Source organism: Xiphophorus maculatus, chromosome 12 (genome assembly GCF_002775205.1).
Source record: "Xiphophorus maculatus strain JP 163 A chromosome 12, X_maculatus-5.0-male, whole genome shotgun sequence".
Lineage (NCBI taxonomy): Eukaryota > Metazoa > Chordata > Actinopteri > Cyprinodontiformes > Poeciliidae > Xiphophorus > Xiphophorus maculatus.
Window position 1 is genome coordinate 2,104,762 of NC_036454.1, and position 24,712 is coordinate 2,129,473.

General features: G+C 42.6%; 1 protein-coding gene and 2 pseudogenes across 1 annotated transcript; 2 read left to right on the top strand and 1 right to left on the bottom strand.

The window, feature by feature from the left end:
• Nucleotides 1-2,770: 2,770 nt before the first annotated feature.
• LOC102216525 (poly [ADP-ribose] polymerase 14-like) lies at nt 2,771-20,994 on the bottom strand. The gene is made up of 23 exons (XM_014472782.2): nt 20,668-20,994; nt 20,016-20,104; nt 19,572-19,602; nt 19,071-19,139; nt 18,698-18,871; nt 18,159-18,284; nt 17,801-17,902; nt 15,032-17,213; nt 13,080-13,256; nt 12,857-12,932; nt 11,967-12,203; nt 11,555-11,776; nt 11,369-11,483; nt 10,639-10,788; nt 9,451-9,513; nt 8,708-8,893; nt 7,327-7,530; nt 6,742-6,857; nt 6,325-6,560; nt 5,967-6,238; nt 5,701-5,843; nt 3,962-4,136; nt 2,771-3,211 (listed from the first exon to the last, which is right to left on the bottom strand). Exons 1-23 carry the CDS (start codon nt 20,849-20,851, stop codon nt 2,931-2,933), a joined length of 5,610 nt encoding a protein of 1,869 aa, XP_014328268.1. The 5' UTR covers nt 20,852-20,994; the 3' UTR covers nt 2,771-2,930.
• Nucleotides 20,995-22,965: 1,971 nt separating this feature from the next.
• On the top strand, nt 22,966-23,645 carry LOC111605763 (annotated as a pseudogene).
• Nucleotides 23,623-24,171, top strand: LOC106699953 (annotated as a pseudogene).
• The last annotated feature ends 541 nt before the right edge of the window (nt 24,172-24,712 follow it).

The window sequence follows — 24,712 nt, forward strand, 5'->3', positions numbered from 1 at the left end:
TGGAACTTCTTGTTTCTTTGAAAGGCTCCGCCCCTTTCTGACTGAGAGCGATGTGATTGGTTCAATCTCCTCCAATCACATTACAGAGAAGCCTGAAGCTGTAGAGACTCTGCAGTCACTGCTGATAATTTGAGTCCTTTAAAAGATTCATATTTACTGTTTGGGAAACTTTAGAGCGAATTAAAATGTATAATCTGACTTTATTAATCTGTTTGTTTGTTTATTTGTAAACACGATGAATTAGTTGGTTTTGTTCAGTTCATTCAAACACAAAGAGGCCAATAGAGGAACCAGGGCTGGATTAGAGAAGTTAGAACAGGAATAAGCTGCTGGCAACAGGAAGCGCCAGCTGACAGATTCAGGAAGTCCTTTCACAGCTCATTCCTGAAAGTTATGACAAAAGATATATATGCAATCATAAAAATCACCAAGATGCTCTTTCCTGAAATAAACCGGTGTATGGCAAGCCGATTGGGCCACAAGTCACTGCTTCTTGCCATACATAAAACATCTTGGGGAGGAACGTTGCTGCCATGAAAATATATGTGGGAAGAAAACAAAATAAAAGTGGTGATAAAAATTTGTGTAGCTAAAATTAAATCTGATGAATTGAAGGGCATTAAGTAATTTATGGAGAAGGCATAATTTTCTCATTTCTAAAGAACAATAAAAAGTTACCAAACTTTACTTTATGTTCAGTGCCAAACCGATTAATACCTTTAATTTTGGGGCTGTTTCGCAAAGCCACTGCAAGTGGTTCAATTGCAATTGCGAATAAAAGTGGCGAGAGTGGGCATCCCTGCCTCGTCCCACGTTTCAATTCAAAATAACTGGATAGATTACTGTTAGTGCGTACTGCTGCCATTGGCAAGGTATATATCAACTTCACCCATGAAACAAATTTAGGACCGAAGTTAAACATCACCAAGGTCTTAAATAGATAGTTCCATTCCACCCGGTCAAACGCTTTCTCAGCGTCCAGCGAGATTAAAATTTCATTACAGTTGTGACTGGGCGGGGCAGAAGTATACAACACATTAAATAGCCGCCTGATATTAAAGAAGGATTGACGATTTTTACAGGCCTGAAAGTAGCTTACTGTTTTGTGGGGTCCACACTTTCTAGTGGTCCTACAGTTGTGGAAAAAAATCACAGAAAATCACACACACACACACACACACACACACACACACACACACACACACACACACACACACACACACATATGAGCGTATATTAGTCAGCAGTGTTTGACATGACGCCAGCTCCGCCCCCATGCTGATGTAGAGCAATCCTCCCCCAATCATTCCAGGGCCTTTGTCAGCAACTGATCAATCAGCATTCCAAGTACAATACTCTGACAATATTGAAAGTATCTATCATTGCAAACAAGCTGCAGTAAGAGAGATTATGAGGGAAATAATAGATAATGACGGTCCAAGTTGCCAGTGGGTAATATGCAATCCCGACAGTCGTTACCCAGAACATACAGAGGGCGGAATACAATTTATTACATTTCCCAAACCAAAAAGGAGTCTGGATTAATGTAAGAAATGGATCATGGACTGCAGCCCACCTCATGTCCAGTTGAATGAAATTGATGGACAGGAACCATGTTAGTCAGCACAAAGGTAACCGGTAGTAAACATCCCATTTTTTTGCCATAATGACTTACTGATAGTCAAGTCAAACCCTGTAGCGGTTAATTAGGCAAATAAATACACACAAGTGAGTAAAGAAAACTATACTTAGCTATCCCCTTTGTCTTGAATGCTGTTTAACCGAATATATTAGTATTACTTCCTAATATATTATCTGGAAGTAATCTTGCTAATCTCAGTAAGCTCAGGGTCCGTCCTAATGACTCACTGATGACGGCTAAGTGTCAAATAAACACAACTCAGTTAAATTAAAATAGCAATGCTAAACTTCTAATCATTTCCAGATCAATAAATGAAGGTAGTTATGCTGGATTTTATGCATGTAGATTCCAACAGTAGCTCTATGGCAGCATGAAAACAGACTGCAGTAACTGCTGTACTCACATTTAAACACCGTTTCATGCTACTGTTTATTTCTAAGCATTTTCCTGATTCAAATTTTCACAAGCTGGTTTTATTTAAGTCATTAAATAAAATGATTTTGCCATTTTATACTGGCAAAATGCAACCTCAGCATTCACACTCACATCCAACCATCCAAAATTTATGTGTAGTTCATCAATTTTCCTTTTGGGCTTTATCGTTGATTTCTCCATCATTTCACGCTAACTATCATACAGACCTGTTGTAGGACTAGTTAGAGAATTTTCTTGCCCGCTGTCTTTGCCTAGTGTTGGCTATGACTAAAAAATGCCTCGGGTAACGCACTGAGGTCCGTTACCTCTACCAAAATAACAACCTCTACCAAAATAACAGTTTGCTTGTCGGAGGACAGCTCTACTTCCACCAGGGGGCGGAGCCGGCGTCATGTCAATTGCAGCTAAATGGTCTGTGATGTGGTGTTCTTGCAGTGTGACTTGAAATGACCTTTGACCTGCTAACGTTTAGGTGTGTTGTCATTTCTCTGAGCTTCACGCTCTAACCTTGAGAAGATTGGTCGATGTTTTCCTCTCTGGAGAATGAAGGACTTCAGATAGGATGATAGATGAAATGACTCTTGTGACCAAAAAGAACCACTGCTGGCATCTTTCTGCCATCTAACACACAATTTTCTGCTTTTATAGAGGATGAACTTGTTTTTTTATGCAAAAAAACACATTGAAAATGTATCCAAGAATGAAAAATTTCCATTTTTATTTTGAGTTGAAGAAAATTACACCACTCCTTCAGTAATTTATAGCAACAGGTTCCAGTGGTTTTGATCTACAGTAGAAGAGTTTTAGTCAGACAGGTTAATTTGATCAGAATATTTGCAAAAGAGCTAAAACGTTAAGTGAATGTGATAAGGTATTCTGGATATGCCTGAATGTCGTTGAAAACAATAAACATGGATGAATTATTAGGTTTGTCAGTGACGCTGTCATACAGGTCTGCAGCATTGCCAGATTTGGCAGGGGGTGCAATCATGTTAGATCTTCCCTGGGTGTAGTCTCCAACCAGAACCCGGGCCTGGTACATGCGCTTGTGACCTGTATTGTCTGGCTGAGCATAACTTCCGGCTGAATACGCAGGGTCCACAGCAAAGTAAGAGCCTTTACCGTACATGGCACCTGCAGGAAATAAAACGGTACGAGTCATGGATGGTCAAATGTTAAGATCTTTAGAGCTTAAAATATATTAATTGATCTCTGAAAGGCAACAAGTAAAAGATAACACTTGAGAACAGTGATTGTTAGAGAAGTTAAAGCTAAACTAGCTCAGGTAGCACAAATAAAGCAAACTATACTAAGAGATAAGAGAGTTACACGATGGCGTAAAGAAAAGGGTCACAAGTACAGAACCCTGAGTGAGGATTTGATTTTTTCTGTGTGTTTATTTTGGTTTCTCTATCTATTGAGTCGCCGTGTTGTCCTGTCTCCCTCTTGATTGGTTACACCTGTTCTTTATTTCTTCCGATTGTCTCACTGTGTATTTAAACCCACCTGTGTCTCTCGTTTCCTTGTCGTGTTCTCGTCTCACCTGTTCTGTCGCCTTGTCTTGTTTATTCTGCCAGTTGTCATTGTCTAGTCCAGTTGCTACCAGTTCTGAGCTCTTAGCCTTCTGCTCACTTGTGCTGCCTGGATTGTGTGCCTTATTTATCATTAAATCATTATTTCAATCTACACCTGGGTCCACTGCATCTGCCTCACCACCTTCACCATTACAAAACATGACACCCTGAGGTACAACTTAAAGAAAGGATGCGATGTCGACACTTGTTTTGATCGACAGAGCTCTAAAGAACCAATCAGAGTCTAAAATTATTCAACATTTCTGTTTTCACGTTTTCTTCCTGGACTGTCGAGTGTGGCGATGTTTACCATGCATTCCTGCGTAGCTCCGGTTGAAGCCCTTAGAGTTGATGAGGTCGATGGAGTTGGCCCCGGTGCCGTGATACAGCAGCTTTTCATTGTTGGTGTGCTTGTTCTTTACCTCCATCTGCTTCTTCAGGAGCTGGTAGCTCTGCCACAGCGTCGTATTTTGGATCCGCTCGATCTGCCGACAGTTTAAACCACATGATCATGATCATGATCAAATCCTAGATCAGTGGGTATTAATCTCTCATTAGGGTGAGGTTATGTTCATGTTAGCCTTCAGCCATGAGGCTGAACTACCCACTGAAAACTCTGAAATCTAGATATGAAAACTTTGAAACCCAGAATGCACCTCATTCGGTTCTAGGAGAAATTAGTTTCACCACATCATGCTTTTAACAAAAACCCTGTTCTTAAAGAAAGTTGCTCTCTATCCATGGTTGTTGCTGCATTGGAAGGACATCATCACAATAAACTGAAGTCAGAGTATATATTCAGTCCATCATCTGGGTATCCGGTTACTATGATCCAGCTGAAGAATGAGCCTCAACACTGACCTATTTATAGTTCTATAAAAAAACTTTGAATTATACAAAAAGAGACACCGTCTCCGATCCTGTGGCTGAAGCCACACTGCTGCTTCAGCTGCAGACTTTATGCTAGGTCTTTTAACCAAGTGCTCACTGGTTTCCCCTTTTTCTTCCTCAGCCATCCCAAGAGGAAGAAACACCAGACTGCAGCTCCATGTTTGGTCCGCCACACACCAAAAACAAACAACTGCATTGTCAAATCAGATGCTACCAAGGCCACACCGTCACATCTTCCTTCGTTCTCCACCACACAACCCACTGAGTACCGGAGATCTGCCTCATTCTCAGTAACTCCAATAAAGCTTTATGTCAGAGACAAACTAATTTAGGAGAAAACAACTGAAACATTGTTTCTGATTGTCTAGTTCACTGTCAATTTAGTCAAGTTTGGCATCTCATCAGAGAGCAGAGGAGCGGATTGATGGCACGTGACAATATGTAATATTTTCTGTTTTTCTCAATTGTTGAGTGTCTGGTGTCTTCTATGACTTTGTATTTTTTGTTTTTATAATGTAAAGCACTTTGAACTGCCTTGTTGCTGAAATGTGATGTATAAATAAACCTGACTGACTGACTGCATATGGACAGCAGGAGATATGACATCATCTGGCATTATTTAGATTGACTCATAAAACTAATGACATTAACTGTGAACCCCTACAGTGACTACATGGTCAGAGCTTGTTGGAGGCTGGCTGACCTGCTGGTGGTGTTACTGAGTCAGGATATTACTACTCATCATTCTATGAGTTTTCTCATGGTTTTCATGAGCCCAGACTTGGTGCTGTTGATCTTAATTACTAATTTTGTAAATAACTTCCTTTCCCTTTTATTAAGAGTTATTGAAAGTCTGACCTATTGCTAAGTAAGGTGTTGTTAACAAAAGTAAATGCTAAAGGTAAACTTAAAGGTTTTATACAGTTTTAATCAGTTCATTTAAATATCACTAAATTGCGAGATAAACAATAATATCTCCATTATGTGTGTTTTGTTCATTGATCCTCATCATCTCCTGTTTTCTGAGTTTTCTTCTTATTTGATTTCACTGGTTTGTTTGAGCTGCATTTTGCTTTTTCTTATTCTGCTTTCAGGGCTGCATTCTGGAGGTCCAGAAGGTCAAAGGTCATTCTTTGCATGTTCTGAAGACAAACTTACCTTGATGATGTTCAGTGAAAGTCCATTTTTTGTAACGTCTGCCAACACGTCGTTGTATTCCTGGGACCCAGCGGTCAGGGGAACCTGCTTCAGGATGCTGCCCTTCATGTCATCCCAGTGTTGAGGCAGCGGATTGTCAGGGGCTACGAGAAGAAGAGGTTTGAACTCATGTGGGAAAGCTTTGTGTGAAATGTTTGAACGTTTTAGAGCCTGGTAGGTTTTTCAGAAACGTGTCTGATCATGGTTGGATGAACAGATTCACTCACTTCTCAAGTCATTTCTCATCAGCTCTATCTGCTTCCGTCCCTTAGTGGAAACGGCCCGTCTAAGAACTGGATCAGCGTTGAAGGTTTCGTTTTTGATTTTGATCTTCACACTTTGACTTTTCTCAAAAGCTTCTTCAAGCTGGAGGTTGGTGAGGATGTCAAGGGACACCACTGATCCGTCCTGGTGCTGGAACTTCCATTCCACCTGTTTTCTCACCATCATGGCTTTGTTCTTCAGATTCTCACTTCTCTCCACTTTCCGGATGATGTTCCTAAGGAGCATCGAAAAGATGAAAAAACACTTCAGAGTAATTTAATGAGTGTTTACCTTTAAGGAGCATATCGTCTGTTTGCTGACCTGATGTCTGACTCGGCCGTCAGGACGTCTCTGGTCAGACCTTCCAGGTGGATCCGGGGCTCCTGGTCTTCCTGACCTCTGTCCAGCCGGATGCTCACCGTCAGATTCCTCTGCAGGGCCTTCAGCTCGTCCATGTCAGCCTGAGTGAACTGGTTAATGTACTGGTCCCTGATGGTTCTCTGGGCCTGCTCGTTCAGAATGAGCTCACTGATCCTCTTCTTAGCCGTGCTCAGATTCTGTGGTGGAAAGAAAAACCAGAAAACCCGTGAAGATCAAGAGTGGAGGATTGGTTTTGGTCTCCTTCCGGCTGATAGCAAGGTAACTCGTTTGTTCTTAGCACAGCACATGATGATGATGTCATGAACTGCTGCAGGGACTAAAGAACTTCCTGTTAGTCGCAGAGATTCTCATACGAACCCTTTGGTTGTCGGCACACAGCTGAAACACAGCGGGATCAAACTCCTGCCGCTCCAGATAAAAGTCAGTAGTGCTTTGCTGCTCCGCTCCAAGTCCAAAAAATGAAGAAACTGAATCTGAAATCAGGTCAGGAAATATTTTCATCATGTGAAATGACTGCACTAAATTTGACTGTTTCTGCTTAACAGCCAAAGTATAAATGTTTGGACATTATTTCAAATGTTTCTGCAGATTTATAATCTTTAGGCTTTCCTCCACCTTGTGCTGTATGTCTGTAGAAATCTAAAGCTTGCATAAGATTAAGTGACATTTTATGGTTGGCTATTATTATTCCTCATCCACAAATGAAAAATTATTTTCCTCACATGACATTCAGATATTTAATTAGATTAATTGAAGTACATAAACTAATTTAACACCAACCTGCTAGTCTGTAAGCTCAGGAACCAGAAACATTTAGAGATATGCTGTAACTAGTTTAGATCCCAGAAACTTTCTCTCTATTCACAGATTTCACAGAATTATTCACAAATGATCTCTGGATAATGTAAATATGTTTCCACATAAAACAAAGCAGGGTGATACCTATGAATTTGTTAAAGACGCTCTTCTCCGCCACTTCTTCTCCCTGCCTCTTTTTCATGCTGTTGTGAAATTCGGCGATCATGGCTGTCTGAAAGATTAGGATCTTCACGCTGCAAACAAACTTTGGCTGCTTCTTCCTCACAAAGTCTACCACTGCACCGACCATGGCGTCGGCCACCGCCGCTGGACTGACACCGCCCTGACCTGGAGAGGACGCCAGGACCAACCAAACAATGAAGATGAGGATGAAAACTGAAACAAGTTGCTCAACAATGTACAAAGGAGGAAACAACAAGTATGATGTAGCAAAACTTGTACCGAGTTTGAATGTCTCCATTCAAATGGTTTATTGCTTTATATCCACATCTTAACAGAGAAAATAAAACCTGTTTGAGTTTTTATTTTAGAGCCAAAAACAAATATTTAATATATTTCAATACAGTGTATATAATAATTGAAGTCCTGTGAGGAATGCAGTGTGTGTGCCTTAATTGAATTATGAAGTCAAATGTTATGAAATAAAGCATTTATTGAATAAATGTTTTACTGTAATGGTTACAAACCATTTAAGCTAAAGCTAATTTTATTGATTTGGATGTGTAATTAATAGATGTTTTGACCTTTAAGGTCAACAGCTTTCTTCAACTGATGTTAATCTGCCTACAAACCACACTGAAGGACATCAGTGACTGTTTGTTTCTGAGTCTCATAGTCAAAGAAGAATCCCAGTTTCCCCATTTGGACATTTTGGAATGGTTTCCAGTAAGAGCCTTACTGGAGCTTAAACTACAGACTTGAATTCTGAACTTGTTCAAAACTAGTATTGAATGTTGTGTTTATTCTCATATGTTAATAATATCTAAAATACATTTAAATACAGTGTATATAATTATTGACTATTATTACTAGATATAATTATCTATATTATATGACACTATTATCTTCTATCCTGAATATTTAATATAAGTGTAAACTTATTTTCTATCTGTTTCAGTCATTACCAAACACTTCATGACTCTGAGTCGATCCTACATCTGGTCGCTGCGAAGCAGTTCTGGTAAAGAACTGCTTCTGGTAAAGAACTGCTTCTGGATCTTCTGGAGCAGTTCTTTACCAGAAGCAGTTCTGTTACCAGTAAAGTTTGGTATTTATAATAAAACCATGCTGAATTAAACGTGCCAGTAGCTACCATTCAAAGAGTTGATGCAGTTTTACACCAAGCTAGTTTTTATGCAGCGAAGTTGGAAAAATGGCAGCAAAATAATCTGAATCTGGTGGTGAAAAGCCAAAGACAATCAGAAGGAAAACATATTAATCAAAACTGCTTAAATATATAGATACATATCACTAGTTTTGTATGTTTATTGTCTTTTGCACAGACCTGTTCCCAGAGCTGGGAAGGCGACCGATCTGAACTTGTTCTCCTCGCAGACCTTCAGGACTCCCTGAACCATTTCCCTGATCTTAGTAGCGTCGTTCTGGCCGACGATGTGGATGATGTTGCTGCAGGGAAGCTGACCGCCGGAGGTCATGATCATGGAACGAGGCATGTAGCCCGGAGAATTCACTGCAGGGAGGAAACAGGTTCATTCACACAGTTTGGAAAGATTTTACATACATCTCTGACAGCCAATACGCGGCTACTTTTAATTTTTTTTAAAATAAATTGTTAAATTAAGCTAAGTGTTTGTCAAACCATCTTCACACACAGATGAAGGAAAGTTTAAAAAAAAGAGCTGAGGTAAAATCCACTGTTCATCAGTGACCTAAATATTTTTTCTTTACTTTTAAAGTTTGGGCCAAAATAAATAAATAAATTGAGAGCAATTTTTTATGCATTTAAGTAAATCTTATTTTCAGAAAGTTAAATTTATTTCAGAATATTAAATCTTAACCTTCCAGCTTCTAATTTTGGAAACATAATTTGTGTTAAATTGAATAAATGAATTAAATAAACATAAATAAATGCAACTCATCTGAAATGGAAAATGAAACCTAAAAAGTTGATTTTACCTCTTTTTTAAACACTAAACAATTTCATCTCTAAGTACTGTTACAGGTTGTTCTCAAAATGACACAAAACCATAAAAATGTTTTTAAAATAACTAAAAGTGAGAAACACACCGATCTGTGCACACTCCAACAGAACCTTTGGACCGGCGTTGTCCAAGATCGCCTTGGAAACTCCTGACAAATCAAGAAAACACTGAATCAGTCAAAGTTCTGCTGCTGAGTTTCATCCTGGTTTTATCCAATCAACTTCATTTTTCCATCACTTCCCGTTTTCCAGATCTTTCCTTTATTCCTTGTGATGGGATTTTTTACATTTTCAGTTTTTCTCAGTTGGAGTTGAGCGACCAACCTCAACTAAACCAGATCCATCAGTCGCTTTAAAACTTCGCAGAAACAGAAACTAGATCTGGCAGAAAGCCTGGAAACACAGACAGGTGTCTGTTTACCACTGACAGGATTAACTGACTGAACTGGGATAATAAAGATGATCTGAACTTTAACCAGATAAGAAGAGAGCAGAGAGATTTCAGCAGAAATGAAACCAGAAACCAGATCTGGACCCATAAACCTTCATCCATTAAAAGAACTGGATCTGGGTTCATTTCACAGAGTTCATGTTCAGAGTTCACCACTTCACCATCTCCAAACAGGAACTAGTTCCTACCCATAGATTCTTTTTATATAAATAAAGTTTGTAGTATATTAGCAGCCTGCTGTCTGCCTGCATGCTGTGCTGTCCTTTACTGTCCTCTTTGTTCATGTTTATATTTTAATAACACCATCATAAAGAATTCATCCATTTATCCCATCATTTATATTCATGCTACACTAAAAATAAATCTGAAAATCAAGTTAAAAAACTCACATTGACCTCAACAAAAAGTTGAGGTCAATGTGAGCGAAGCTGATGAGAGCCGAACTGAGAGTCGCTTTGCCTGCAGCAGAAACATTTTCTGCCACCGGATGTCGGATTGACAGAATCATGAAGTGAAATTAATTAACTAAACATAAACCGTTCAGCTTTTCCCCCAGTTGTTACAACAGGCATGTTTTTATTAAGAACCTTAATTATCACTTTTATATCAGAACTCAGTCAATCTAACAATAAAACAACTGCATACAGAGCAACTTATTTCTGGAAAATGTTGCCTTCTGCATTAAACTGATTCTTGATCATGTAACTTTTAAAAAGAACCTTTAAAAATGTAATTCTAATTAAATCATCCTCAAATGAACAAACAAACATTGATGTTCTGCTTTAAACAGAGGAGAGGAAGACGACCAGCAACCATCCATCACCTGCTTGAAGGTTGAAGTTCTGATTGGATGAGTTGACGATGACATCACAGGTCTCCTTGGTGATGTCTCCTGACGACACCTCCAGGGCGAGCTGACCCATCTGCATCCGGTAGACGCCGAGGGACGGGGACGAGACGGAGCTGAAGGACGCTGAGACAAACGGAGACAAAGAACCGATTCAGGATTTAAACGTTTTTATTGGAGGTAAATGTTCCAGCAAACAGCAGCTGAAGGTTCTGGTTGGGTCCATATCCTGGTCTCTAAACAACCTGGAGAGCTGATCCAGAACCAGGAACATAGAGACACCACCCAGATCTACACCACCCAGATCTACAGTCCTTCACTGAGAGACTTTAAGCTGCTGGTAGTTTATAAATCACTGAATGGATTAAAGATCTGCTGCTGCCGGATCAACCTGCAGGCCTCCTGGTTCTGGTTCTGGTTCTGGTTTAGATTTTATGATCTTCTAATCTGAAACAAACTTCCTTTAAATCTCAGATAAAAATCTATTTCTCTAGCGTCGCTTTTGATTAACAATAAGTGAACCGTCCTCAGGTTTAGCATCCATTGCCAATATGATGTTTTGGTTTATTGTTTTATGTTTTCATCATTTAGAGCACGTTCTGTGTGAAACCAGGGATTTCCTTCATTCGTCCCCATCTGTGTGCAGCTGCAGTCCAGCCCATAATAAGCAAAGTCTGAAGACAAAAAGCTGTAAAGTTTTTCCTACTGGAGGTCTGCTGTGGCCGGCTGAGCAGCGTCTGAGCGGCAGACCAGTTCCCGTCAGAACCGGCTCCTCCATGCTGGACGTTCCCCGTCTGTCCGCTGAACTCTCTGGTGAAACACTGAAAAAAAGCACATGTTGGGTTTTTGCAGCACTTTTTCCTACAGCAGCGCAGCAGGAAGGTCGTCTGACCTCGGTGGTTTGGGGGTCGCTGTGGTGAACCACGATGACCACTTCCTTCAGGTGGCGGGGCGAGACCCGCCGGCTGAACTGCTGGATTTGCCTCAGCAGAACTCTGGCCACCACCGGCCTGGGGAAGCTCAGGTTCCCGGTTCCGATGGCCGGGAAGGACAGAGAGGTCAGCTGCAGCTTCTCAGCCTCCTTCAGACAGGAAGTGATGACGTCTGCTAACCCCTGATCAAAGAAGTCAGAGAAGATTTTACTTTCATAAAGGAGACAGAAACACCTGATGTTCTGCTGTGGGGACAATAATCAAGACTTAATGAAATATTTAGCTAAACAAACTCTGCATGGACTTTCTGTGAAATCATCCCTGCTGTGTCTCTAGAGGCCCGGAAATAAAACGACCTGAATGACCTCTGACCTTCTCCGCCTCACCGCCGCCGTTGTCCCAGTTTGGGCAAACAGCATGGAAGACTTTCTGACACCTCAGGTTGTAAGCGTCAGTGACGACCACGTCTCCGAACTGCAGCGCCGACACGCCGGCCTCAGTCAGGACGGCCAGCTGCAGGTTCTCCCCCGCCGCCTCCAAGATGGCCGACGACACGGCGCCCTGGCTCAGGTTCATGTTCTCTGCCACCGTGTTCACGATGCCGTCCGTCTGCGGACCGAGATCAGAACAGCTCTAACTACAGCCGAGCAACTTCCACTAAACCCAGCAAACACTGAACCCTGGCTGTTACTTCAGCACCAAACTGACATCAAAACGTAATAAATCTGAAAATAAATTCACTAAAAAGGCTGAAAACTGGAGGCTTTGTGCAGGAATCTAACCAGCAACCTTCAGTTCAGCTTTAAAACGAGATGAGAAAAAAGATTCAGCTTGTAAAGAAGAGTCTGCATTTTAAATGTGATGAACAGCAATCCCATGAAATGTTCATGTCTGAGCTGCAGGGGGCGCTGCTGCACAGAAAAGGAAGCAGTGAAAGAAAATGGTGGAAAGTAAAACTGAGGATCAAATTTCTATAATTTATGACATTTTGTCTCTGTATTAAACTTAAGCAGCATAATTAGTATTTCCTCCTCAGTGTTTCTGATACTTTATGTCAAATATTTATTAAGACGTAAATAAATCTGAAGATCTGAACGCTGCAAAAACACAAAGTCTGATCCAGTTCCTAGTGAAATATCTTATCTCTCAGTTCGCTCAAAATAAGACTAAATTAACTTTAAAGTAACTTTTCAGCAGGAAAACTTAGTTTGTTTGCATCAATAATTCCTTAATAATTAATTTGCTGATTAATTAAAACGGACCTGCTGGTCCTGAATGTTTCCTCTGCAGAGAGCGATCCTCAGGCCTGCAGCTGTGATCTGCTCCAAACTCCCAGACCTGAAATCAGAACAAAACTCTGAGCTTTTAGTTTCACGTCAATAAGAGGAATCTGGTGTCTGCAGATCTAGAACAGATCAGATATGATCTCATGTATTTACATGTAAATGTTCATTAAGGTAAAAACAAACCTGAACCTGGACTTACCCTCCCTGCTCTCCACGTCTGCTCTGCCCTCTGGGGCTCAAACCGCCGCGGTTAGGCTGATGGTCGTCCTGGTAACCCCCTGCTCTTCCTCTCCCTCTTCCTCCTTCTGCTCCTCTTCCTCTCCCTCCTCCTCTCCCTCCTCCTCTCCCTCCTCTCCCTCGTCCTCTCTGCTGTCCGCTGTGGAAACAGCAGAGGTCATTCTGGGTCCGATCTCTGGGTTTCTCTGGTTCTAGTTTAGATCAGTCCAAAGTTTTAGTCACAGAAATCAGCCATCAGATTCACAGGCCGAGAAAATAAAACAACAAAAATCAGGTAAATAGTCACCTGATTTCACTTTGATTTTTTATTATTATTATTTTTAGTTATTATTTCCATCATAGATTCCAAATGTAAAAATGTTTTTGCTGTATTAAAAGTTTCATGTTAGTTTTCAAACTGTTTTGAACAAATTTATTAGTTATAACATCAGTCCACTAACTTTCAAAATGTTTACTATATTTATAAAAGTTTCATAAATTAAAAGTTGGTTTTTCAGTAAAAGTCTCTAATTATTATGAGAACTTGGTTATAAAAATATGATACTTTGTTTCATACTTAACATTTTCCATTGAAACTAATTTGTATCAGTTTGATCTGCAGCTGGGGGCCAAAAAAACAGTCCAAGGGCCACAAACAGTCCAAGGGCCACAAACAGTCCAAGGGCCACAAAACAGTCCAAGGGCCACAAAACAGTCCAAGGGCCACAAACAGTCCAAGGGCCACAAAACAGTCCAAGGGCCACAAACAGTTCAAGGGCCACAAAACAGTCCAAGGGCCACAAACAGTCCAAGGGCCACAAACAGTTCAAGGGCCACAAACAGTCCAAGGGCCACAAACAGTCCAAGGGCCACAAAACAGTTCAAGGGCCACAAACAGTTCAAGGGCCACAAACAGTCCAAGGGCCACAAACAGTCCAAGGGCCACACTCGGCCCCCGGGCCACACTCGGCCCCCGGGCCACACTCGGCCCCCGGGCCACACGTTGGACATCCTGGTTTAAATCATAAACATCCAGATTTTCAGATTTTTGGCTCCCAGTAAAATATTTGATATTTTGGTTCAGTTTGGCCTGAAGATGAGAATCCAAACATTCAGTGGTTTTAGTTTTTACTAGAACTGCAAACAAAACCAGAAATTAAGTCAAAGGAGCAAAATTTAAGGAAACCTTAAACTCAAAGGAAGATGTTCTCCTGCTGTTAGTATCTGCCTGGCAGTAAAAAGGTTCTGGGTTCTCCTGAGGTTCTCCAGGTACAGAAATGTTTCATTTCTCCGCCTCAGTAAATCCTCCTCCATCATTTTAACGGTGAAACTCAAGTCAAACTTCCTGTTTGTGAACAGAACCTGGTTCCTGACTCCGGGTCCATATCGTTCCTCTGCCTGGTTTCTGTCTGATTAGAGCTGCAATAAAAACTGCAGTGATGACCTTTGCCCTCCTGATCAGCTGAGGTTTAACAACGTTCCTCCAGGCCTAAACTTCGGTTTGGTTTCCTGAGAAAGTCGCTGAGTTTCATTTCTCAGTGAATCTGAAGCTCACTGGGTTCAACACTGATGTAATACTTACCAGGAGCCAGCAGGTGGCGATGACATCAGAACTGAATTCTAACAGTAGAGCCACATTCATCCAGTCACAAACATTAACACATTCACACTGATGTGTGGTTCAGTCTCTCGTCTTGTAAAACATTTAGAAAGGCTAAAGCATCACGAAGCTAAAAACCCAAAACAGTGGAAACTATTTTAAAATCAGAATCGGATGAAGATTTTACTTCTGTTCTTTACTCACAATATAAATTATTTCTACATAAACAACCTTTGTGATAATTTGTCAGCTGTTGGTTGTTTTCAACAAACTCAGCTTTCATATGACCAGGAAGTGAACCTGTCTGTTGTGACCTTGGTTCTGATTAAACTCACCCTGCGGCTCCCTTGTGCTTCCCGGCGGCGGGCTGTGGAACCGTCATGATGGGCTCCAGGTCGCTGAACTCCCTGCTGACGGCCGCTGCCATCATCCTGACGGTGGCGTCGTTGTTGTCCACCAGGTGAACCTCGGTTAAGGATCCCGGACCGCTGGGATCGTCGCAGTATTCCCGCACGGCCCGGGCGATGGTCTCGGTGCAGAGCTCCACCGGAAAACCGAACACACCAGAGCTGATTGCTGGCATCGCCACGGTGGAGCAGCTGGCCCGCTCAGCTTGGCTCAGGCTCTCTCTAACTGCACATTTCAGACGAAACACTGACGTCTTCTTGTCAGAGTCAGAGTAGCGCGGACCGACTGCATGCACGACGTATCTGCAGGGCAGACTGCATCCATCCGTCACGACGGCGTCTCCTGGGCGGAGCTTCCCGTCTTTGGCCACAAGGTCGTTGCTGATCTTCTGCAGATTTGGTCCGGCAGCTTTCAGCAGCGCCAACGCCAAACCGCCGATGTGCTGCAGGTCTTCGTTGGCTGCGTTGACCACAGCGTCGACCTTAAAGCTGCAGATATCCGCCCTGCTGACAGAGACCAGAACTCCGCCGGCCGTGCGCACCTTGCAGTAACACTCGTCTTCAACGCTCCCTTCCTCCTCCTCCTCTTCATCATCTTGGATCTCTGGCTGCAGCATCACCACACAGCTGAACTCTGACATCACTGGAGGCAGGAATATGCTTCCTTGGGACAGGAAGTACTTCTTTGCTCCAGGTTTGTCCACAGTTAAGGTGTCAGCAAAGAGATCAGCAGCCAGTTGTTGAAGGACGGATCTCGCTTTGTGGGCAAGAAGACGAGCCCCACTGATGACGATCTTTGGTCTTTCTGGGTCAAAGGTCACAGACACCTTGTTGTCGCTGGCGATTCTCGACCAAACGTCACGTCTGTTCTTCTGAATGAACTGAGCGACGGCACAGGACTCGACCCGAAGGGCCTCCTGGACCTGTGAGTAGTTCTGAATGAAGTCCCTCAGACTGGCGCTCACCTCTTTGACAGGATTGCTAAAGCCGGCCACCGTTACTTTGTCTCTTCTCTCTGGGTGGATCACAATGATGACCGTTTTGTTGTTGGAGGAGTTGTAGGTGTCCAACAGTTCTCCTTTCAGTTCTTTCCAGTTCTGACGGTTCAAAACTTCCTGATCTTTCACGTCCAGATTCTGCACCAACAAATCTTTCTTCATCTTACTCTCAGCGTCGGCCAGGGCTCTGTCAGAGCTCCCCAGTAAGAAGACGCCTCTGGTTTCGGTGCAGTAGATGGCGCTGATGCCTTGCGACGTGAACAGGCTCTTTGACATGTCCATGGGATCCACCTGCTGGAGGTAATCCAGAAGGCCTGGAGGGACATTTAGATGTTTCTTCTTCATGTTCAGATTTTTCTCTAAGATCCAGGATTTGATCTGGTAAACCTCAGCAGGGAGTCCCGTAATGGTCAACCTCCCAGTGGCTTCGTAGAACGAGAGTTTCAGCTCAGGAGAAACGTCAGAGGCAGCTTTCTGCAGCCCTTCCTCCGTCAGGATGTGGAAATAGGCAGGAGAAAAGTCCAGGCTCTCAGTCACACCTTTGGTCTGCCGTTCAATGTGACTCATTAATTTAAGAAGGATGTTTTCTACTGGAGCTCGGATTTTCTTTATATCGTCGGCTCTGCCAGCGACCGTCACAACCTGTCTGGACGGATCGAACTCCACTAAGGCGTCTTCCTTCACCACCGAGAGGACTTCCTTCTCGGCAGCTTTCCATGCCTCTGTGTTCGCGTCGCATTCGAAGGCCGAGTACTGGGCCAGCAGTTTGCAGAAGGCGTCCTTCGCCGCCTCCGCCCAGTTATCTACGTCTTTCGCAGTCAGACTTTTCTGCCTCAGAAAACTGGGCAGGGGGCTGAGTTTCACCTCGGGCTGGTCCAAATCTACGCTGCAGAAATGCGGCCGCATCTGATTGTTGATGTTTTTCAGCATTTTCTTGAGCAGGAGGAATTTCCAGATCACTTGCAGAACCTCCTGGGTGACGGGCTCGGGCATCTTCCAGGCAGGCCGGGCCGGGCCGTACAGGGCGGCTCCCAGTGACTCGTGGTACGAATACAGCTTGACAGGGATGGAGCGCATCACATGGTCTTCTTTAACACAGATGCTTTGAACAACTGCAGCAAGACACCAAGAACAGAGACAGTAAAATACTAGTAAAGGTTGAATTTAGCAGATAATTATGTTTAACTAAATCTGGGAAGTTTTTCAAAATAAAAGCTGCTTTGATGCAACCAGAGGAACTCAGTCCTTCTGCTGCTTGTCTGTTAATCCTGGCCAAACGTTGGGTCTGGCTGCAGGTCTCTGCTGCTGCTCCCATTGGCTGCTCTAGGTTTTAAATCGGGTTGTTCACCCTGAGCGGTTCGGCCCGGTTCAGGATGCGGTTTGGTCCGTTTCCACAGTAAAAGCGGCTCAGCGTGTGACCAGCAGCTCCTTCCTTCAGCTCCATGTCCAGCGCCGCGGCGCGGTCAGGGCGGAGCACCACAGTCCGCTGTGACTACGGACCAAAGAACATCACTGTTTCTTATAAGAACGAGACTCAGCGGTACCGTGATCGGGTTTAACCCCGCCGGCCCGGCGAGAGTCCAACTGGTGGTGAAATGCTCTGATTTAAACGACTAGTTTTATTAATTACCGCCATAAACAATTAGAGTTTTTCACAGCTTGACATTATGGACGAAGAACCAGAGAAGGTGAGGGGAACCTTTTGGGTCCCTGAAGGTGACGATGGCCGCCTGCTCCTCTGGGATCATCAGGACGTCCTCAGGAAGTTCCCAGTTCTTCTCAAACCACAACTCAATCATGTCTGGAAACCAGTCAGGGACAAGTCAAGCAACAATCTGACACTAAACATGTAAAACAGTGAAAATGATCATTTTAATAAAAAAACTCTCCACATAATTTAGGTTAATTAATTAAATAGATTATAATGAGACCCGAGTTTCTCTCGTTATTCCAAAAATCAAAATGAAAAAACTTGAGAGATCAAACAAAAATGCATAAATATTAAAATTTTAATAGTGTTTATTAAAATCAAACATATTTGTGAAAAGTTTGTTTACCTTTGAGGACAGACGGAGGAAGACTCTCCATGCGGACGCTCTTTGCTGCCCCTAGTGGCCGAACCGTCAGTCCAAGTTTCTTCACCTTGGAGTTTTTCTGACTCACTGATATGAACTTTTCCACATCTGAACAGTTTACAGGTTCGAGACGGAGACAGGAAGAGAGATCATCATAAAAACTGCAGTTTTATTCTTTATTATCCCAGTTTAACAGTTTAACTGGAAAATGAAGATATGAAACTTTAAAATCTTTGAACTCTAATATTTGTGCTTAAAACATCATTTTTATTGATCTAATGTGATTTTTAATTTTCTCACATACTGAAATTTAGATTTTCTTTGTCTGACATTAAAAATGCAAAATATAAAACCTTGAAATATTTTATTCTATATCTAAAGAATCTATAAAATGACGGCTTCACTTCCTGACTCAACATTTATGCAGATTCTTTAAAACAGCAGTGGGAACCAGTCCGGCTCTGTCAGCCGGTTCCCCCTCTGGTTCCGGCTCCGGTTCTGGTTCCGGTTCTGGTTCCTACCTGTGGGAACGCTGAAGTTCACCACGGCCAGGTTGGATTCCCAGATCATCTCCAGACTGAAGTCGTTCTCATCCAGGCCAGAGATGGTTTCCACCAGCATCTGCAGATAATCTTTGTTCAGGTTCTCCGAGACGTTCTCCAGAACCACGGCAACGACCGGATCCGACTCAGAACCTGACAGGAAAAAAACCCAGAAAATATTTGTTTTTTCATGAGGGAGCGATGAAATGTGACATGTTGCAGAAATATGTCTTAATTATAGTAAACATCAGAATAAAAAGAATCTGTAATATTTTGTGCCGCTGCAGTAAAAACATCTGAAGGTTCTGATCCGTTTTCATATTTCAGTCTGAAGGTTCTGATCCGTTTTCACCTCTCTGGTTTGCTGCAGAAGCTCCTTCCTCTGGTTCTGGTTCTTGGTTCTTGGAATCTGCAGCCGGATCTGAATCAGACAGAACTCATATAATTATTTAGATAATAAAAGTTCTGTTATTTTCTCTTTTCGAACAGAAACTATTTAGTTCTGTTTGAACTCGTTTACTGTTGGCTTCATGAACCGACAGCATTTCTGAGTCAAATTGAAGATTCAGCCATTTTCTCAAAGTAACCGGGTCCAGACAGTTTTCAGACGGAAACACGGTTCTGTTCCTTCTGGTTCTGGTTCTGGTTCTGGTTCCTTCCTGTTCCTCAGGAAACGTTTCAGTCTCTGGTTGGTTGTTTTTGCTCGGCCTCTAAATCATAAAGTCTGAGTATTTTAAAGTATTTAAAAGAGTTTCTCTCAGTCTCACTGAGTTAAAACCGGTTCAACAGAACCGGGTCAAACCCAGAGTTGAGCAGCAGAACCCGGACCCGGACCCAGAACCGAGACGTTTACCTGAGCTGTTGTTGCTGCTGTTCGTCTGGATCTGTGGAGAAAACAGAGAGAATCATCTGAGACGGAAAGATTCACTGGTTCTGATGTTCAACTGCATCGGATCAGGACTGATAAACGGTACCGAGGCCTGGAGGGTAAAGGTCAAAGGTTAGCAGCAGATGATGCTGAGATGTAAACGTTAAACTAAAGTTTTAACTGGACTCATGTTTACTAACAACTAAATGATCTCAGGAAACAGATTCATAATCCTGAGGGTCAAAATATAAAAATGTAAAAATAAAATCTGTGAAACGTTGAGAAGAAAATCTCTGTGAAGTTTTCTTGGCTGAACTTTGACCCCTGACCTGAATGACTCCATGAATAACCAAATGATCCCCATGACTCTGTAAAAGTTGCTCTGTGCAGAAGGTTTACGCAGATCTTGATCCGGTCGGCAGGTTTTACCTGAGCGGGTCCAGAACCGAGCCGCAGCCGAACACATTTACCCTCCAGGGTGATTTCATGGTCCGTCTTCGCCAGGACTTGATCTCTGACTGCAAACAAACGAAACATCAGGTCACTCTGACCGTTTCTGGGTTCCAGCTGGTTTTATCTAGACCCTGAATTCAGTCCAGCCCAGTTTAACCAGTAGAACTCCCAGTAACAGCCTGGTTCTGTCTGCATGTCCTCACTGCTGGACCCGGTCAGCCTTACTCCAGGTTCACCTGCTGACTCACCTGTTCTCTGCTTGATACTAAACCAGCATCCTGACCTTTAACCCCGGCCTCAGGTCATGACGTCAGACTGACCTTTAACCCCGGCCTCAGGTCATGACGTCAGACCCGATCAGCTGACTGTGACTCCTGCTGCTCCAGGATGAAGGAGCCGCCCAGGTGCATGCTGGGAGCTCGGCTGCCATGTCGGGATGTTTATGATCAGAATTAATAACTTTAAACATTTTGACGCCATTTTTGAAGGAAAGTTTCTGACTTTCAGTCAGAAAGTAAAACAGCTCCTGGTTTTCCTTCAGGAGTTTCACGTTTCCTCCCTGGCTAAACTGGACCTTTAAGTCCCGGTTCGGAGCAGAACCAGAACCTGCGGAGCCGCAGGAACTCACCCTCCTCCGCTCGGAAGAAGACGGAGGCTCTGGCGGCCTCCTCCTCCACCTCCACCCGGCAGTCTCCTCCGCTGGACTTCTTCTTGCTCTGGAAGTAAAGCTGCAGTTTGTTCCGGACGGTTTTACTCTGGGCCGGGCTCCAGTCGCCCTCCACGGTCAGGGCCGGACACTCGGAGTCCTCCATGGTTCAGGTCCAGAGTCAGACTGACGGAACCAGCCCAGCAGCAGGAGGTTCGGCTCCGGGTTCCTTTCACTTTCGTTTCGTCATAAACAGTGAAAACAAAACTAGAACCAGCGGCTGGAAATCAACTCAAACATGAAGTTTAATCAGGAAAATTATTATTATTATTTTTTACAGGCGTTAAAAAAATCTGAGAATCAACAAAAAGATTCAGAATAAAACTAAATAAATTCTTCTTCACATATAAACATAACATTTTAGCTTCATTTTTAATTAAAGTAAATTTTATTTGTTAGTTTTTATTCGTCCTGTTTATTCTGAGATATTTGAATGTCGCGTTTTAAACAACCTCAGGCGAGCAGCGCCCTCTGGCGGACACTCAACGGTTTGTTGGTTCCCACAGCAGACCGAACCGGACCGGACCTGGCAATGATGGCCCGGTTCACCTGAGGCAGGACACACCTGGACCGGTGATGTCACGTGTGACGGGGTTCTATTATGACTGGACAACCACAAATGACTGGCCAATGCCGGAGATGACGTCAGTATTATGCTTTTCTTCACATGAACAAAGATGGCAGGTGCAGAATATTTAGATAGGACGTTAAAAGCAGGTAAAATCAGACACACAGCAGCTTCAGTGTTAGAGTCCATCACCTGGTCAACCCTGCGGAATGTGACCATTCATTTTCTCAAGTCTAAAAGTGGAGAAAATATGAAGAAACATTTATACATCTACCAGGGAAAAGATTTTAACCAAAAGAATAATATGGCAGGTTTAGCAATATAATTAATATCACTTTAACTTTTGCAATTTAAGTTTAAATTATCATATTTATGCCTTCAATTACAAATAATTTTACTAAATCAGTTCTTAAACAAAGTTCTATAAAAAAAGAAGTTAGAAAAATATAATCAATATAATATTTTTGACTTGTTACTCTAACCCAGTGGTTCCCACAGTGTGGGGCGCGGCCCCCTGGGGGGCGCAGTGCCATTGCAGGGGGGCAGGAAGCGGCCTGGATGAATAAAAACATTTAGTGTTTCACTGTAAAGATGGTTTGTAGTTTGTTTTGTTACAACCTGAAGTGTGAAATAAAGTTCAGTGGAGTTTGAAAACAAAATGTGTTTTTAGGTTTATGTCTGATTGAACGACGTGATCAAGTGATTGTTTTCTTTTTGGGGTATTTTATTGTAATCGATAGGGGCCCAGGAGATCTTTGGGAACCACTGGGGGGGCAGGAGATCTTTGGGAAGCTCTGCTCTAGCCGTTGCTTTTTGTGTATCTACATAAAAATGTTTTTTGTTGTTTTAGTTTGTTTGGTTTTTTTTTTTAGCCCAAATAAATGATTCATTTGAATCTATTAACTGTGTTTTCACCTGTAAGTTTTATTTATTCAACAACGGTTGGAAATATTTGATCTATAATGTCTTTTATTGTCCTTTACTGTGCTGTTGAAAGTTTTAGCTAACCCTATGTAGCAGCATAAATGGTACGCTGCCACTTTAAAGATTTTTGGAGGAATTCCTGAGGAAGACGCTACAGCAAGAATCACAGTGGAAACATGTGAGGATCTTTAACTGCGCGCTGGAGGCGGGACTTTAAATAAGTTAGCAGAGTTTGGGCAACACAGGAAGTGGGCCCGCAAAAATAAAAGTCCTTTACTAATTGCGGGTTACATACAACATCCCAAATCTATTTAAATATATTATACTGTATATTATTCTGGATTATCTAACACTTATTGTTTTTCATACTTTAATTGTATTACTCTAAAAACTTGGAGGTCAGAAGGTGTAGGAATAACAGATGTCGTAACAGATGGGGGAGGGGAATTAAAATCAATTAATTAGGGTCTTTAATCCACCAAACTCCGATTAAATTTTGACAGAAGGGTGTCTATATAGTTTTTTTACATGACAGTGTGCAGCCCTGAAGTGAGGAGGAGCAGAAAACAGCTGCACACTCACATGAACACAACTCATACATACAATATTCAGAAGCATAGTTCATAAGATAAGAGGCAGAAATCTGTAACTGGTTTTCAGCTGTGCTCTCCCTGCAGGTAAAACAAAATTCTGACTCTTGTCTCTTCTTTGTGTCTGTGTTTAGGTAATTTAGACCTAACAATCAGCAGGAGAAGTCTCCATTCAATCACGCAACCTTAGATGCTTGGTTTTATAATGCAGAGAGAGAAATCAACATAATCATGTCCTGTCTTGACATTATGGAGGGAATCCAGAAGAGTTTGGATCGAGAGGCTGTAGCTGCAGGCGTAGTTGATCTCTTCTGCTTTGTCTTCACCTCTGTGGAAACTGACGACCCCTTCCTGGACCAGATGACCAACTATCTGAGCAAAGACCAAACCAACCTCCACCCAGCGTCTCTCCTCCCAGTAAAGACCAGTGGTTCCTTTCAGATCAAGTTGTAGCCAACATGAGGAAAAAAGCCAGAGATTTCATTTCAGCTGCCAAACAGCTGCAGGTTTGGTTTCCTGGCAGCTGCTCTGCCAAACAAAGAGTTCATCAGAGCAACCATCTACCGGTACCGGGATGGGATTCTGAAAACCCAAGACTTCTCAGGGCCTGATGTTCCTGATGTGACGGCTCCGTTAGGACGAAGAAACCTGGCTTCTTCATACAAACACCAACAGAGTTTATTCAAGTCTTTCTCTAACAAACTCCAAGATTTAGTTAAATCATATCAGATCCATATTAGATATGAAATCATGTGGTTCTGGTTCAATCTGGAGGAGTGTGATGAGAAGTAACTGATTATCTCTTTTTCATCAATAGATCACTGCAGCCTGACCTTGGATCCAAAAACATGTAACGGCTGGTTGAATCTGTCTGATGGCAACAGGAAGGCAACATGTGGACCATTGCAGCAACATCCTGCAACCTGCAGAGATTGGACAGATTGACCCAGGGTCTGTGTGAGCAGGCGCTGGCAGGACGCCGTTACTTTGAGGTTGAGTGGAGCAGTGGACCTCAGAATAAGGTCGGAGTCGCTCTTGGATATAACAGCATGGAAAGGAAAGGAAAGGTTGTTCTGAGTAGCTTTGGAGAGAATCCTGCATCCTGGTACTTTGGTGTTGATAAGAGTGAACTCAGTGTTTGGTAAGATCTGGAGTCATCCTGCTGACGGCTGCAGCAGGTTGGACAGTATCTGGACTGGCCAGGCGGCTCTCTGACCTTCTGTAATGTTTCCTCCTCTGGAAAACTGACTCACATGTTGACCTTCATTCACTGAACCGCTCCACCCAGGACTCTATGTTTAGAACAAATCCAACTTCCTTCAGTCCAACGTAGAAACAGAGTGAATAACGTGGGATTCATTCAGGTTTGCTCTTAATAATGGTTGAAGACATTTAGTCATTTAAAATGTCAGCAGTGTCCAAACAGAGCAAAGGGGATCTATGGGATAAGAGTGAAAAAGTTTTCTGCTGCATAAGAATCAGGAAAACTAAACTTTCCAAGAACTCAGGATAAACTCTGTATTCCTGGTTTCCACATCGTGGCTCTAAACCTCACATTGCTGCTTCCATCTTCCACCCTGTGACTTTTAGCTGCATCTCTTCTCTGGATCCAATGAGCCGCTCAGAACCAGAACTCTGCTGCTGAGGGGATCCAGGGAGCCGTTTGGTTCTGGTCCGTTGGAGTAAAAATGGACCTAAAAGCTGCAGGATCTTTAGAACTGGACCTGAGCTTCTCTACCTTACAGTAAAACTTTTAATTTTATACCTCAGTTCTGATCTTATGATTTTGTCTTAATGTCTAATTAATTTAGTTAAAGTGTAGATGGTTTTGGTTCCTTACAGCAGAACTCTCAGAGTTGGACTGAAGTCAGTAGCCAGTCGCTGT